General features: G+C 36.2%; 1 protein-coding gene across 1 annotated transcript in view; it reads right to left on the reverse strand.

The window, feature by feature from the left end:
* Nucleotides 1-2617: 2617 nt before the first annotated feature.
* LOC5578395 overlaps nucleotides 2618-15301 on the reverse strand; it is a 35652-nt gene continuing 22968 nt past the window's right edge. Inside the window, exons 2-4 of the mRNA XM_021838319.1 lie at nucleotides 15079-15293; nucleotides 3134-3316; nucleotides 2618-3069 (exon numbers count right to left, since the gene is read on the reverse strand). Of these exons, the coding sequence (XP_021694011.1) occupies nucleotides 2814-3069; nucleotides 3134-3316; nucleotides 15079-15293 (654 nt within the window). The 3' untranslated portion in view covers nucleotides 2618-2813. The remainder of the gene's footprint in view (nucleotides 3070-3133; nucleotides 3317-15078; nucleotides 15294-15301) is intronic.

Raw genomic sequence — 15301 nt, forward strand, 5'->3', positions numbered from 1 at the left:
ACCCTCAGTGTTCGCTAGGAATCTGCAGACATTCTCAAGAATCCGTTAAAATGTCTGAGAAGTCCCTTATGAACTAAGAACTCCCTAAGGATTCTCCAGGGTTCAGTTAAAAAATGCATAGTCCCAGCTCGCAAGGAACATTTTAATTATATTGAGACCCGTATCCTTGATTAAAAATCTTGTATAAAACACATCTCTTAACAAATCTAACGTCTTAAAGAATATCCAACAAAAAGGGAAAAAAGCTCGCAGAAAGATTAATATACACATTAAAACCACAAACAAAATACTCTCAATCGTTTTTATCGCACGCTGCAATGATATTTTTGAGAATAAAGTTTAGTTTGGACTGTGTTTGCATTCGTTTTGGTGTCGGTATTGAATGGAATATTAGAATTCTTAAAAAATAATATACAATATAGTAAAATATATACTTTTTTATGGATTATATGTTGACACTTCTGCAATTCACTAGAATAACGCAATTTATTTAATGAAATTCCTCAAAAAATATGAGCACGACATTTTGCTGTATTTGCATCTATTACTGCGGTTTGTTCTTCATACGCAATGTTTGTAACTCCATAACAATAAGAACAGTGAGCTAAAAAGGTAAGGCAAAATTTAAAGTGTGAGTCATAAACTTTTTTTTGCCCTTATGTGCTTGTGTTTTGTTCAAACAAGCTGTTCCAAATCTGAAGAGAAGTGTTTTTTAGTGTATCACCAACTGGCAGATTTAAGTGGGCTGGTCACTCAGTATGAATGCCTAAGATATTAATCTCTAGTTGAGATGCTGGTGGAGATTAATGACCTCATGAAACGCTGCGAATGCATGACCAATGACCATTCTGAAGTAAATTAGTACGTACGGGAGCTCTTAGTAGTTAATGATATTTGGAGGAATATCGACGAAAATAGAGCTCTAGAATGTAATCGGTGCGTATTTTACCTGCCATTCAGATAAATAAAGCAACAGACACGATAATATTTACAAAAAATTGCAAATTTTTATGGTATTCAAAAATGTTGCCAAAATCGGGGGGTGCCAAAAAATGAGCATGCCAAAAACGGAGCATGCAAAAAACGGAATCCCACTGTATTTTCGCATCTGACTTACCACAGGGATGTCAAAAATCTTTGTTTGCGGATGACACAGGCCTCTCCGCCAAAGGACGAAGTCTGCGTGTCATCTGTAGTCGATTGCAAAAAAGTTTGGATATTTTTTCTTCATACTTGCAAAAATGGAAGATTTCTCCTAATGCTTCCAAAACTCAACTAATATTACGGTTATTAGGAAAATTTTCCAGTTTGCGGTAGCCGCCGAGTGCTACCGCAGCTGTCAAAGTTCTACCGCAGGCTTCAAAATCATTCTATCATTGAAGCAAACAATTCAATCATAGTATGCTTGAAAGAAAAAACGGTATGGAAAATAGCAACAAACAACAATCATCAAGACGGTATCCAAGGTATCATTGAAGCCTACTGATGATTTACCAGTACAAATCAGTGAAGTGACAGCTGCGGTAGCTTTTCGTTGGACCGTAAAACGGAAAGTTTTCTCTGAAATTGCAATAATATTCCCACATAAACCAAAAGCTCTTTATTTGAAACCTTCAAGTAGACATGTTGTCACGATGAGAGGGGTTCCAATAAATTGGTCAGATGAAGTTAAGTATCTAGGGCTCATGCTTGATAAGAATTTAACTTTCAAAAATCACATTGACGGCATTCAAGCCAAATGTAATAAATATGTAAAATGTCTCTATCCCCTTATTAATAGAAAATCAAAACTTTGTCTTAAGAACAAGCTTTTGATATTCAAACAAATTTTCAGGCCAGCCATGTTGTATGCTGTACCAATATGGACTAGCTGTTGTAATACCAGGAAGAAAGCTCTGCAGAGAATTCAAAATAAAATTTTGAAAATGATTCTGAGGCTTCCTCCCTGGTATAGTACCAATGAATTACATAGAATATCCAATGTTGAAACATTGGAACAAATGTCAAATAAAATAATTAATAATTTCAAGCAAAAATTGTTACAATCTTCTATTGCCACGATTAATGCGTTATATGTTTCGGTTAAGTTAGGTTAAGTGTATTAAAAACGTTTTTTTGTCGGTTCTTCAGGGCATTAAGTCCGAGTGACCACATCCAGAACATTCTAAACGGTGCAATACTCTTCATTTATAATGTTGGATATCAGATCTTAATGATGTATGCAAATTAAAATTATTGCCATTTGAAATAAATTAAGATAACTTGCCATGTCCCAAAAAATGCATTTTTCTACCCGACTTGACCCAGTGACCCACCGCAATAACTCCGGCTACATGAGTATTCCCGAGTTCCTCCGTCCACTTCTAGAATAAAAAAAAATATGTGGGTCAATACACTGACAAATTTTTTTTTGAATCCGTTGAGTATTTGCTGAGTGGTAAGAGTTTTAGTATTTCTGCTTTCACTCAGGCCTATACGGGTTAATAATACGCTCGGAACAGAAACAGCTTTCATAAATGAAGAATACTGGAAAAATTGGCGACATAATTATACGATGAACGAGCTTTATATTGGGGCAGTGATAACTCTGTGTTTTACTCAAGTCACATCAAAAAAATTTATCACACTAACTAATTTTTATTTGAAATTATAAATACCTTACCCTAAACAAGGATTCAACCTATATGTACACGTGTCGCCATCAATGAAGAAGATTTGAAACTCTAATTTCCGGATAAATACTGCTTTCACAATAGGTCATAAGATTGAAATCTATCTATCCTCTATCTAGCTCCAGACGGAGTCCGCTTCGATTAGAGAGCATTCTGTCCCCGGTACTGAGGGCTGAGCAGGGGTGGAAGCTGATTCACTGGTGGGTCGTTGACGTTCTTCGCCGGCAGGTACTGGTTGGATGGCGGCAGGTAGCCATTGGTGGGTGGAAGATAGCCATTCGTGGGCCGTTCGTAATGGTATCCCGGATGTTCCGTGGTGGTGGTCGTCGTAGTCGTCGTCGTGGCCTTGGTGGTGAACACAAACGGTTTAATGGGCGCTGCTTGAACTGCTCCGGGTCTAAAAGGGATAACGGTGTTTAGTATTCTAGGAAACGAAATTCGGTATTTCAATTAAGTCTTACTCGGGAATGTCTACGTCCAGCTCGGTGATCGGGTGATAGCCAAACTCGTCAGCAGTGTAGCGGACGCGGTATCGCTTTCCATTGGCACCGGTATAAGTGTACGATCCCATGACCACAAAGGTCTTGTTGTCATCCCTCAGCTTACCGATCTGCTCAATTTCGATTCCGTTCTGGGTTTCCACACTAGAAATGAACAATCAGATCGTAAATAAAGCACATTCCAAAAATATATCCATGGGTCATTTCATGCAAGGTGTCCATGAAGTACAAACGTGTAGTCGACCATATCCGATTTAGTCCAAATTTTGGACGTAGGTTTCTTAAAACATGGAAAAAGTCTAATTTGTATGCCTTTGTCAAAAAACCCATAATTTTGCTCACATTTTTGTAAACTATAACATTATTGCCATTTAACAATAAATACCATACAGTGGACCCTCAGTCGCTTTTGAATAGCGATCAAACCGTTGATTTTAGCGCTATAGTTCGTTCGAAGAAGATTCTTGGCATTTTAAAGCGCATCTTTTGATGCAAAAAGTTTTGTGATCAACTCACCTGGCAGTGACATAGAAAAACTATTTTTTCATAACATTGAGATAGACATATGGTGTCTTCGGCAAAGTTGTAGAATTGGCAATTTGAAACAACTTTGTCGAAGACACGATTTTTCTATCTCTTATACTTTTTGAGATATATGCCGTTGTATGTGAATGGCTCCTAAAAATCATACTTTTTATTATAACATTTTTCCAAGATTTTTAACATTTCATGTGTTTTCTATAAAGTTGTTTGTCATTGAAAAACCCGTGTTTTTGCTGAACATATCATTGCGCTATCTTTTGAAGTAGCAAAGAAAATGGCGCAGACAACTCTTACAAATCATGATAGTCTATAATTGTATTTTAATGGTTTTTACTATCATATGTAGAAAACATAGTTTTTCTATCGTACTGCTAGGTGGATTGATCACAAAACTTTTTGCATCAAAAGATGCGTTTTAATATACCAAGAAACTTCTCCGAACAAACTATATCACAAAAACCAACAATTTGGGTGCTATTCAAAAAGCGTATGAAATCGACCAAATCCAACACAGTACAATTTTGCTGCTCGTGTCACTCGTGCCAAAATATTCACTTATTTATAGTTATACCTATTTCAAAATTGATTGTCCCACTGGTGAGGCAACAGTTGGAATCAAGTGTGGGGCAAAAGTTTGTTAACTGGAGCACAAAACATCGATATTTTTTTTGTAAAGAATACCTTTTATTAGTTTGAAATGATATTTCCTTAAAAATACACACTAAACTTTGGTCAGTTATTTGCACAAAACAAAGTCAATTGTAGTATAGTCAAAAATAGCAGTTATTTTTTTTCGAAAACTATGGTAAAACATTTTTTTCCATACGGTCAGGCATTCAACTTATTTTAAACGCACTTTGTAGATTTCAAGCAATTCACTTTTTTTTTGACAATATATTAACTTTTGCCGAACTTTTGCCCTACACACTTGAATTATTTTATCGACCTCGGTAAAACGTAAACCCAACAGATGAGAATTCGGTAATTTTCAATGCCGAATCGCGGTACTTATTTTATCGAGATTTCGGCAATCCAAATTTTTTGCCGAGTCCTCGGCGAACGTTACCGAGATTAGGTAAACGCATAGTCAAATCTCAAACGTTACCGAGGTTTGATTTTTTCTTATGTTTTAGGCTATGTTCGTCTTTAAATGTTAATAACTTTAAAATAATTCAACCAATCTCAGATCTTTAAGTTCCATTCCAAAGCGGATGAAATTTTGAATCTACAGTGAGAGGCAAAATAAAGTGCCCACCTTACCAGTTTTCGAATTTCTCTCATTGATTTGGTTCAAATTAAAGTTAACACACCTAAATCTTTTGTGATATTTTATTTTTGGAAGGGAATAATCGACGGAATAATGACGGCAGATTCCTACATTAACATCTTGCTGGAAAATCTGGAGGTTTCGCTGATCCAGACGGGCCTTGAAGAGAAATTCATATTTCTCTAGAACAACGACCCGAAGCATACTGGAAAGAAGACCAAGTCTTTCTTCCGGTCTTGTCGGATTAAACCGCTGGAATGGCCTCCACAAAGCCCAGACCTCAACCCCATCGAGAATTTGTGGGCGATTCTCGATGCTAGGGTTGAAAAAACTGGTGTTACCAACAAAAATAATTATTTTGAAGCCTTGGAGCGCGCCTGGGAAGAACTAGATCCACAACACCTACAAAACCTGGTGAAAAGCATGCCGAAGAGCCTCCAGCAAGTCCTTAAGGCCAAAGGAGGACACATTAACTATTAAATTGCTTTTTATTTTTCTTAAATCATCTTTTCTGGGGCCAAGAAGGAAGTGGGCACTTATTTTTGTCACTACTTTTTTTTCAATACAAATTGATTTTCTTTTTCTTTAAGTAAAATTCTTTTTTTAATCAAAATTTCGTAAGTGCAACTTTAAAAGAACATCAAAAATAAAATATCACAAAAGATTTAGGTGTGTTAACTTTAATTTGAACCAAATCAATGAGAGAAATTCGAAAACTGGTAAGGTGGGCACTTTATTTTGCCTCTCACTGTACTTGCGATTTAACATCTCATGATGTTATCAACAAAATCCGTGTTCAATGACACATAAGTTTTAAAATTAGAAATGTCTTCAGTTATTCAATCATGAATTTTCCAAGAATAACTTCGGTAATTTATTTTGCAGTTCATGCAGACTTTTTCATGCCTTCTTCAAGAAATTTTTGATACAAATTCATCCATGCATTTTAAGCTATTTTTCTAAAAAAAAAGTCATTGCAATCGTCCAGAAGCCTATACTACACACTAAACACACTACGGTGAATTTCACCGTAATCTCAACAGTTTGGTGAAATAAAACACCATATTTCGTCGGCATTTAACGGATTACGGTGATTTTTTACCGAATACTGTAAAAATTTACCGTACTTCGTTAATTCATTTCACCGAACTGTTCAGCTGTTGAGATTTCACAGGAATCCGTAAAATAATTTAAGTGTGTAAGATATCTACTAGAACTCTTAAAAAACAAAATTTTCAGAAATTCTTCAAAGTTTCATCCAGGAAATTCCGCAGTATTATCTACAAGGGTTATTTCATGATGGTATCCAAGAAAATGCAGAATTAAGAAAAAAAATCATCTTTTTTATCAAATGATTTTCAGGTTTTTTTTTTCCAGAAGTCATTTAGGTGGCTTTTTACAATCATATCTGAAAAAAAAGTAAAATGTAAGCATTCCAGAATTCACAAGCTTGTCCTTTTGGGTAAAAAATGAAAGATTGTTTTGAAACGAATCTTTGAACGAATTGGTGTAATATTTCTAGCAAAATCTAAAAAAAACTATATTTTTTAAAATACCTGTTCTGTAAAAATCTCAGATTATAATTTTAAATGAATTTCTAGTATAATTAAAAAGTGTAGCTAAGTATGCTGTTTTGCTTACGAAGAGTAAAACATCTTTTTCTAATGGGACAAAAATTATCTACAGAGAGTTCCATTAGACAATTTCTATCAATGACATTTCTTCTCAACTACGTACTGTGATTAAAGAAAGACTATTTCCTTGACCATTTCTGACAAGTAATTTTTCACGCACCGTGATAGGTGATTACTATTCTTTTCTACGACAAACCAACCTTAATTAAAAGAGAATTTTCAAAGAATATTCACATTGAACTCTTGATGAAATCTTACAAAAAAATCGGATTGACTTCTTGCTAGTGCTGGAAACATTTCAAACTATTGCTTGGAAACATTTCAAACAAAAATCCTGAATAAATGAATTTCTTGAAATACTAAGGAAAAATTGGTACTGGAAGATAAAATAAAAATGTCTCAATAGGTTTCCATAAAAAACTCGGTAAAATTTCTTGAAGGATCCGTACAAAAAAAAAAAACGATACAAATTCGTTGAGGGTTTTATGAATAACTTAACAGCATTCTTCCACTGCTGTTCAGTTGGAATTCCTAGATGAAAGCTAGGTTAGCTCAAGGGATCTTGAAGGTATTCCTGGTGTAGTCACTGAAGAAATTTCTACATGAATACTTAAATAAAATACTTGGGAGTTTCTTAGAGCATTTTCGAAAAAAAACCTTATGAGAAATTCGTGGCAGAGTCTGAGAGAGAATAAAATGAGCGCTTGATAAAAGTCGATGGAACTTCTAAACGAAGAATTTTTGGAAGAGTTTCTTGTGGAACTCTTAATGGAATACCTTGAAAATTTCTTGAGAAGTCTCTGATGGAGTAACCAAAGGAATCCATGAAAGAGGGCACTAAAAAAACCCTGAAAATTGTCGAAGCAATTCAATTTAGGACATATTTTACATTAGTCATCCTGGAATTTTGGCGAAAATGAAATCCATTGTCATAACTCCAGCTTTCCGGTGCCATCGAACCTACCCACTTTTGTTTTTTTTTACTGTTAAGGTGACTCGGAAGTCCGCGTTATTTTCCCTATCTTTTGTCTCACTCTAACAATTATCATCAAAACTTTGCAGAAGCAAATCTCTAGTTTTAGTGAACCGAACTGAAAATTTAATGGGTTGTACACTACATATATATAATTATAGTTATACATTTTTCACTTCGCTATATTGAGTGGTACTTGAGATTTGCTTCTTCAAATGGAGAGTGTTTTTGGCCTAAACTCAAGCGTTTGGCACTAAAATTAGAACAGGGCTTTAGGACCCTATTGAGATCAAGTGTGCTGCGCACGCGATGCAAACAACGCGTCAACTTTCGCCACACAGTGGGACCAAATAACCTGTGACCTGTTGTATGAAAATTAATTACGCAACATTGTGTGTTCAAATCAAAATTACGACAAAACGAGAAGAGATAGCAGTTTGATGTAAAAGAACGAATTGTAAAGTAGGTTAAGACGCACATCTTTGCCTAAGATGAATGAAAATAATCTATCATGATCCTCTATCATCCCTAAAATTATTGCACCCTTTTTTTATTTGCCATTTTCGTACAAAAATCATTAGAAAAGCCATCGAATTTGTTTCAATACACATATTATGTTGGTATTTGATCGAGTTTAATCAAAATGTGTATAAAAATGAAAAAAAAAAAAAATAGTTTACTACGAAAAACAGAAAAATATACGTCAAATATTGATTTTTTCTAACGATTCTTAAAAAAAAAAACATCTGTAAGTTGAAAGTCATCAAATTCTCTAAGGTCTAATATTGAATAGTACCGTTGTTGGATACCATTGTTCAAATAAGGGAAGGGGAGTCTTAATTCACATTAATATTTGTCGATTGATTATATTCGATGCAAAAATGGTGCTCCTTTTTCTTATGTTCATGAGCTCATGGAATTAGGTTTTTCGTGAAAAATTGAGCCCTGTATTTGCATAAATTTTTAGCATTTTGAAGCAACAATCCCCATGGCTACGGAAGACAGACACTACCGAAGATTCATGCTTGACATGAGTTCAAACGATTTCACTGCAAAATGTTCATAAGTTTGTTCAATCAAGAAAAATTGAGGTGAAGATGAATCGAAACCAAACCTCAAATTTTCAATAGCACAAATCTGGAAAACCAAACATCCCTTTAGGCTGATAGCTGGATCGAAAGTTAGGCCGAAAACGGTCGATAGCCTAATGGATCGCAAGGCGCATGAATTTTAAGATCTAATGGATTGTTAGTTGTTGGGTCAGGGTAATTTACATTACCTAGAAGCCGTCGAAAAAATTTTGCTCCCAGCTGGAGGTGACCAAACGATCAAGTTTTCAGTCCAAAAGGATGTTCGGTAATGGCGATGGCACAAATTTCCCAACGTGTCTTTGGAGCCGGCCTTTTAAACGCACAGCATAATAGCGCCCAATGCTAATTTTGATAGTTGGCCGACGGGCCACACGTGGCGCTCGCATCGCTTTTTTGTACTTAAACAAACGAAAAACATTAAAAAATTGAGTAAACATGTGTTTTTGGCCTCAATTTAAGCGTTTGGCACTAAAATTGGGACAGGGCTTTAGGACCTTATTGTTCTAGCTGTTACGTCTGTTTGTCTGTGCCATGAGCCTATTATCTGCTAAATTTCACCTGATTCTATTGGACGAAAAACTTCAACCAAATGTTTTTGGTCCTGATATGCGATAAAAGTGTTAAACCATATGCTTTCAGATGCTGCATAACATTAGGGACATATTGCAATCGACTGATCCCTACCAGAAAGCGAGAGTGTTTGCGGCAGCCATTAGCGCTTCTTAACCCGTTTAGGCCTGGGTGAAAGCAAAAATTCTAAAACCCTCACCACTCAGCGAATTCTTAAGGGGGCAGGATCCATTATTGAATTCGGAATTTTCAAAAGCAGTTTTTTCGTTCGAAATCAAGAAAATTTGCAGGAAAATGTGTTCACTGTATTCTATTCTCCAACTGAAACACAGTGAACACATTTTCATCGAATAATTTTTAGTTTTGAACAGAAAAACTGCTTTTGAAGTTTCGATAATGACGATGGTTACGATGACGGAGCGTTGATCGTTAATGGATTCATATCCTTTTTTGTCAGTATACTGGCACACATATCGAGTTTCTAGAACTGGACAGAGGGACGCGGAAATATTCCTGTAGCCAGAGTTATTCCGGTGGGTCACTGGGTCATGACGGGTGATAAGGGTACTATGCGTTTGTGCCCCTGGAGGTAGACTAATTTCAAGTCACAGATAATTTCCGGAATCGGCTATAATGTGGCCACTATTTGACTAAGACAAATAGAATCAGTGTAAACCTTTTGAGAAACGATTGAATTGTATAACTATGAGTTTTGCATTTGATTGATCATACAAATGACAATTTTCGGGTCCCGGGACGCCTCATACTTACGATAAAATGGTCAATTTGTATCTGAACATATGTGCCAAGCTTATGGGAACGCATTTTACTGCACCATTATGTTTGATTTCTACTTTTCGAGAAGTGAAACGGTTTAGTATACAACTAATCTATAGTCGGTACTTCCGGGCATTTCCGCCGAATGGCCACATCCGGTATACTTTAAATGGTGCAAAACTCTTCATTTATAATGTTGAATATCAGATCTTAATGATTTAGGCAAATTAAAATGATTGTCATTTTTGCTTTTACTCAGGCCTATACGGGTTAAAAGTTGGACAGTTTTATTCTAGTCAAATTGACGACATAAAAGTCAAAGCAATTTTTTAGTACAATTAAAATCGATTATTCAATTAAAACAAGTATAAGAAACTCAACATTATTGATAGTTTTGGCCATTTTATTTATAAAATAAAACCAATTCTAGCGTAACATTTGAAAAGAGCCTATCTGCAAAACGTAAACATTGAGAAATTCTCAATTGAAGATTCCGTACCATATTTATAATTCCTATTTTGAACCCATTCGCATTTTTACTAGTTTCATACCTGTGTTCGACACCCATTAAAGTCTGTTGCGTGGCCCATTATGTTTCTAATCTCAAATAACACAACAACTCGTAAAAATTGTTGAATTCAAACATCATCGGCAGATAGGCCCTTTTATGAATCTTCAAACCAGTTAGGCCCTTTCAGTTAGGCCCTTTGATTGAACATGGTTTCAGTTAGGCCCTTTTATAATTTGTTAATTTTATTGATTTTTGAATTGGTTTGCATAAACCTTGAACAAAATTTAGCGATTATGTGAAAAAACACTATATAATAGCTAAATATTGGAAATTTTCGGTTGAAGATTCAGTACCACATTGATTATTCCTATTTCAAATCCATTCGCTTTTGACTAGTTTCATACTTGGGGAAGATCCAAAAATGACGTGCATCGTTTTTCGGGATTTCTAGAACCCTTCTACCCCCTCTGTCACGCTTTTTCCAATACCCAATCCATGCACTGTCACATTTTCGTACATCCCCCCATTGGAGGAGGCCCCAATTGATGGACGTCATTTTCGGATAACCCCTTGTGTTCAACACTTATAATGGTCTATTACGTGGCTCACAACGATTTGAATTTCAAATCGCACAACAACTTGTAAAAATAGTTCAATTTAAACATCATTCGCAGATAGGCCCTTTTACGAATTTTCAAACCAGTTAGGCCCTTTTTGAATTTGCTAATTTTATTGATTATTGAATAGATTTTCAAAGTTTTAGAACAAAATCAATCGATTATGTGAGAAAATCAACATTGAATATTGAAAATTCTTTATTGAAGATTCAGTACTATATTGATTGTTCATATTTCAAACCCTTTCTCCTATTTACTAGTTTTATACTTGTGTTCGACACTCATAATAGTCTACTAGGAGGCCCATAACGTTTTAAATCTAAAATAACAAAACAACTCGTGAAAATGGTTGAATTCAAACATCATCGGCAGATAGGCCCTTTTACGAGTCTGCAAACCAGTTAGTCTCAATTTTTACATTATGCTGATAGACCCTTTTCAAATATTTCACTAGGTTCCATTATGTGAGAAAAACACTATACAATGGCTAAATATTGAAAAATATGGAGGAAAATTAAAAATGCACGGAAGGGCCAATCTGATTTTGATGGAAACTTTCAATTAGGCCCTTTTATGACCAGTTAGGCCCTCTTAGTTTTATCATTTTCAGATAGCCCCTTTTAAATTTGAATAAAATTACCATTAATAATGCATTTTGCATGCCCATAAGAGTATGTAGGAGTAATTTACGTAAAAAATGATACGAATAATGAATAATCAAGTTTGTTTACATTTTGTAGTTAGGCCCTTTTCAAATGTTACGCTAGAATTGTCGAAACCGTTCGACTGGTCAAGTTATTTGCGAAAGAGAATATCGATGAAGAGAAATCGATCATTTCAGATACAACGCTAGAATAGCAGGCTGCATTACCCAAGTAACCAGTAAGCACGATAATGCGACACGGCAACAGCATTATATGCGCATATAGGGTAATCATTTGATGCATGTCAGTTTTATATACGCATTTAATGCTATTATAATGCCAGAAAAGGCGAAATAGCGTGCCATTATAGTGCCAAGATATAACCGTGCTTCTCGGCACCACTAATGCTGATATAAGACCACGTGAGAAACGTCAGTTGTTTTCGCCAGGTTTTTAGGGCGAATATTTTGTGCTTTCGCGTACGCAGCCAGAGAGCTTTCGCGTATGCGGCCAAGCAACTGGTACACTAGGTAAATAAATGAATGAATGAAAACGGAAACCTCTAATAGTATGCAAAAAATGTAATTAAATGATACAGATAGTACTTCTCCGTATTAGACATATTCATTTTGGTAGTTTTCATCCTTTTGAGGACTTGCAATTGCCACATTTGGTACTCGTTTTATGATGATGAAATTCCTCATTTTGCGTCTCGAACCTGCGACACCCGTATTGTTGAGTTGTTGTCCTGCTCCTTTGCTCCTACGGCCACATAAGATGAATAGTATTGGAAAGAAAAATGACCAATTTAAACCATCACTTTTCCCCGTCATAAAACCTGCAATTGTAGTAGTGAGAAGATTTATGTTTGACTCCCTCTTACCACTATATGCAAACACAAAGCACGTGGTATATCTGTCAAAACACTGGATGGCATTTAAACATGCCCTGTATTCGAATATAAAGCCAATATAGTGCTTATTTAATGCCTGTATGCATCAGGCTTAGAAGCATTAATGATGCTGTAATAGGGTTTCTAGGCAGCGGAAGTGCTGTTATAAGGTGTGTAAGCATTTGTGGTGCTATTATAATGCATGTACGCATCTATGATGCTGATTAAGGGCTTATTATTAGTGCTTATGGTTACTTGGGTATCTCAAAATCCTGAGCATAAGTTGCCCATACCCAAGTAACCAGTAAGCACGATAATGCGACACGGCAACAGCATTATATGCGCATATAGGGTAATCATTTGATGCATGTCAGTTTTATATACGCATTTAATGCTATTATAATGCCAGAAAAGGCGAAATAGCGTGCCATTATAGTGCCAAGATATAACCGTGCTTCTCGGCACCACTAATGCTGATATAAGACCACGTGAGAAACGTCAGTTGTTTTCGCCAGGTTTTTAGGGCGAATATTTTGTGCTTTCGCGTACGCAGCCAGAGAGCTTTCGCGTATGCGGCCAAGCAACTGGTACACTAGGTAAATAAATGAATGAATGAAAACGGAAACCTCTAATAGTATGCAAAAAATGTAATTAAATGATACAGATAGTACTTCTCCGTATTAGACATATTCATTTTGGTAGTTTTCATCCTTTTGAGGACTTGCAATTGCCACATTTGGTACTCGTTTTATGATGATGAAATTCCTCATTTTGCGTCTCGAACCTGCGACACCCGTATTGTTGAGTTGTTGTCCTGCTCCTTTGCTCCTACGGCCACATAAGATGAATAGTATTGGAAAGAAAAATGACCAATTTAAACCATCACTTTTCCCCGTCATAAAACCTGCAATTGTAGTAGTGAGAAGATTTATGTTTGACTCCCTCTTACCACTATATGCAAACACAAAGCACGTGGTATATCTGTCAAAACACTGGATGGCATTTAAACATGCCCTGTATTCGAATATAAAGCCAATATAGTGCTTATTTAATGCCTGTATGCATCAGGCTTAGAAGCATTAATGATGCTGTAATAGGGTTTCTAGGCAGCGGAAGTGCTGTTATAAGGTGTGTAAGCATTTGTGGTGCTATTATAATGCATGTACGCATCTATGATGCTGATTAAGGGCTTATTATTAGTGCTTATGGTTACTTGGGTAGTTCTGAGAGAAATTTGAACAAAATGTTGAGCAGTATTATTTAAAAAATAAGAAAAATCTTCCACAGGATTCACACAGAACCATTGACATCAATTGTATGGGAACCTTGGGCAGGATTCTCACAAATTTTGAAGCATCTTGACATAGATCTGAGAGCTAATTCTTGGTATGCACGTTCTTCTAGGTAGGTAGGCAAGGCATGCATTCACATACTTCTAGGTAGGATTCTGATAGAATTCTAAGAAAGATTCATATATTAATCCTGGACAGAAACTTCGCAAATTCCAGAACAAGGTCACGAAATAAATCTTAGGAAAGATTCCGACAGAATACTATGTCAAAGAATCTTGCTAATGATTCTCATTTAATCCTAGACAAGATTCTTGGAAAATTTTGAGCAGCATTCACAGTAATCAGGGCATGATTCTGTCAAAATCATGGAAGACTTTCAGGGGCATAATCCTATGCGGAATTCTTGCAAAATTCTGAGATGGTTTCTTATAAAATCTTGAACTCCATTCTCGTAAAGCTCGACTAGATGACGCAATCCTGAACACAATTCACGTTGTGTTGCTCAGTTTAAATTGAAAAGATCAAGTTTGTACAAAAACTGTTTCTCCAATGGACTTATCCACGGTCTTCTTTTATTGTCGCCATTCTTTTTCTTTTCCGCTGTAAATGCGGGCCGTGTTTACATAAAATTACATCCGGACCAACATCTAGTGAATGAATGTTCACCGGATGCACATTGAGTGGATGAAGTTGCAGCGAAATTGTTCATTTTTTGTAAACACGGCCCGCAGTAAAGGTTTTCTTCCCGCTGGAAGTTGCAGCGAATCATGCGTAGGGGCTCAAGTCGGCCATCTTTGAATTCAAATAAAACAAACGAAAATTCAGTCCCATACCATTAAAAAATGTTGATTAATTGGGGCGGGAAGAAAGTGAGTGGCAACGTGTAGTAGGAGACCTGACTGTCGTTTCGAAGATATAAATTTAAGTAGTTATGGATTTTTGTCAAATTTAAAACCATAAGGGGTGATCCCATGGGTTTTTCACGTATTCCAAGTGAATGAACATTTGACCAAAATTTGGTCAAAATCGGTGATGGTCGATTACACGTGCTGTAGACACTTGGTAGATTGACCCATCTATGGGTAAAATACTCACGCATATTTGAACTTGCCCTTGCCCTGGTTCTTGATTTCGGCCATCAGAATCCCGGCCTTCATGACGTCGCCGGTGAAGTTGGTGGGATCCTTATTATCCTCCACCGGGAAGGTAAACTCGTCTTCCGAGAAGAGATCATCGTTCCGGTTCTTCGTGGGGATCTTGATCTTCGCGGCATACGTAATCCCCAGAAAGCCACACACGATCACCAGGACCTAGGAAG

This window comes from Aedes aegypti, chromosome 1 (assembly GCF_002204515.2).
Source record: "Aedes aegypti strain LVP_AGWG chromosome 1, AaegL5.0 Primary Assembly, whole genome shotgun sequence".
NCBI classification, from domain to species: domain Eukaryota; kingdom Metazoa; phylum Arthropoda; class Insecta; order Diptera; family Culicidae; genus Aedes; species Aedes aegypti.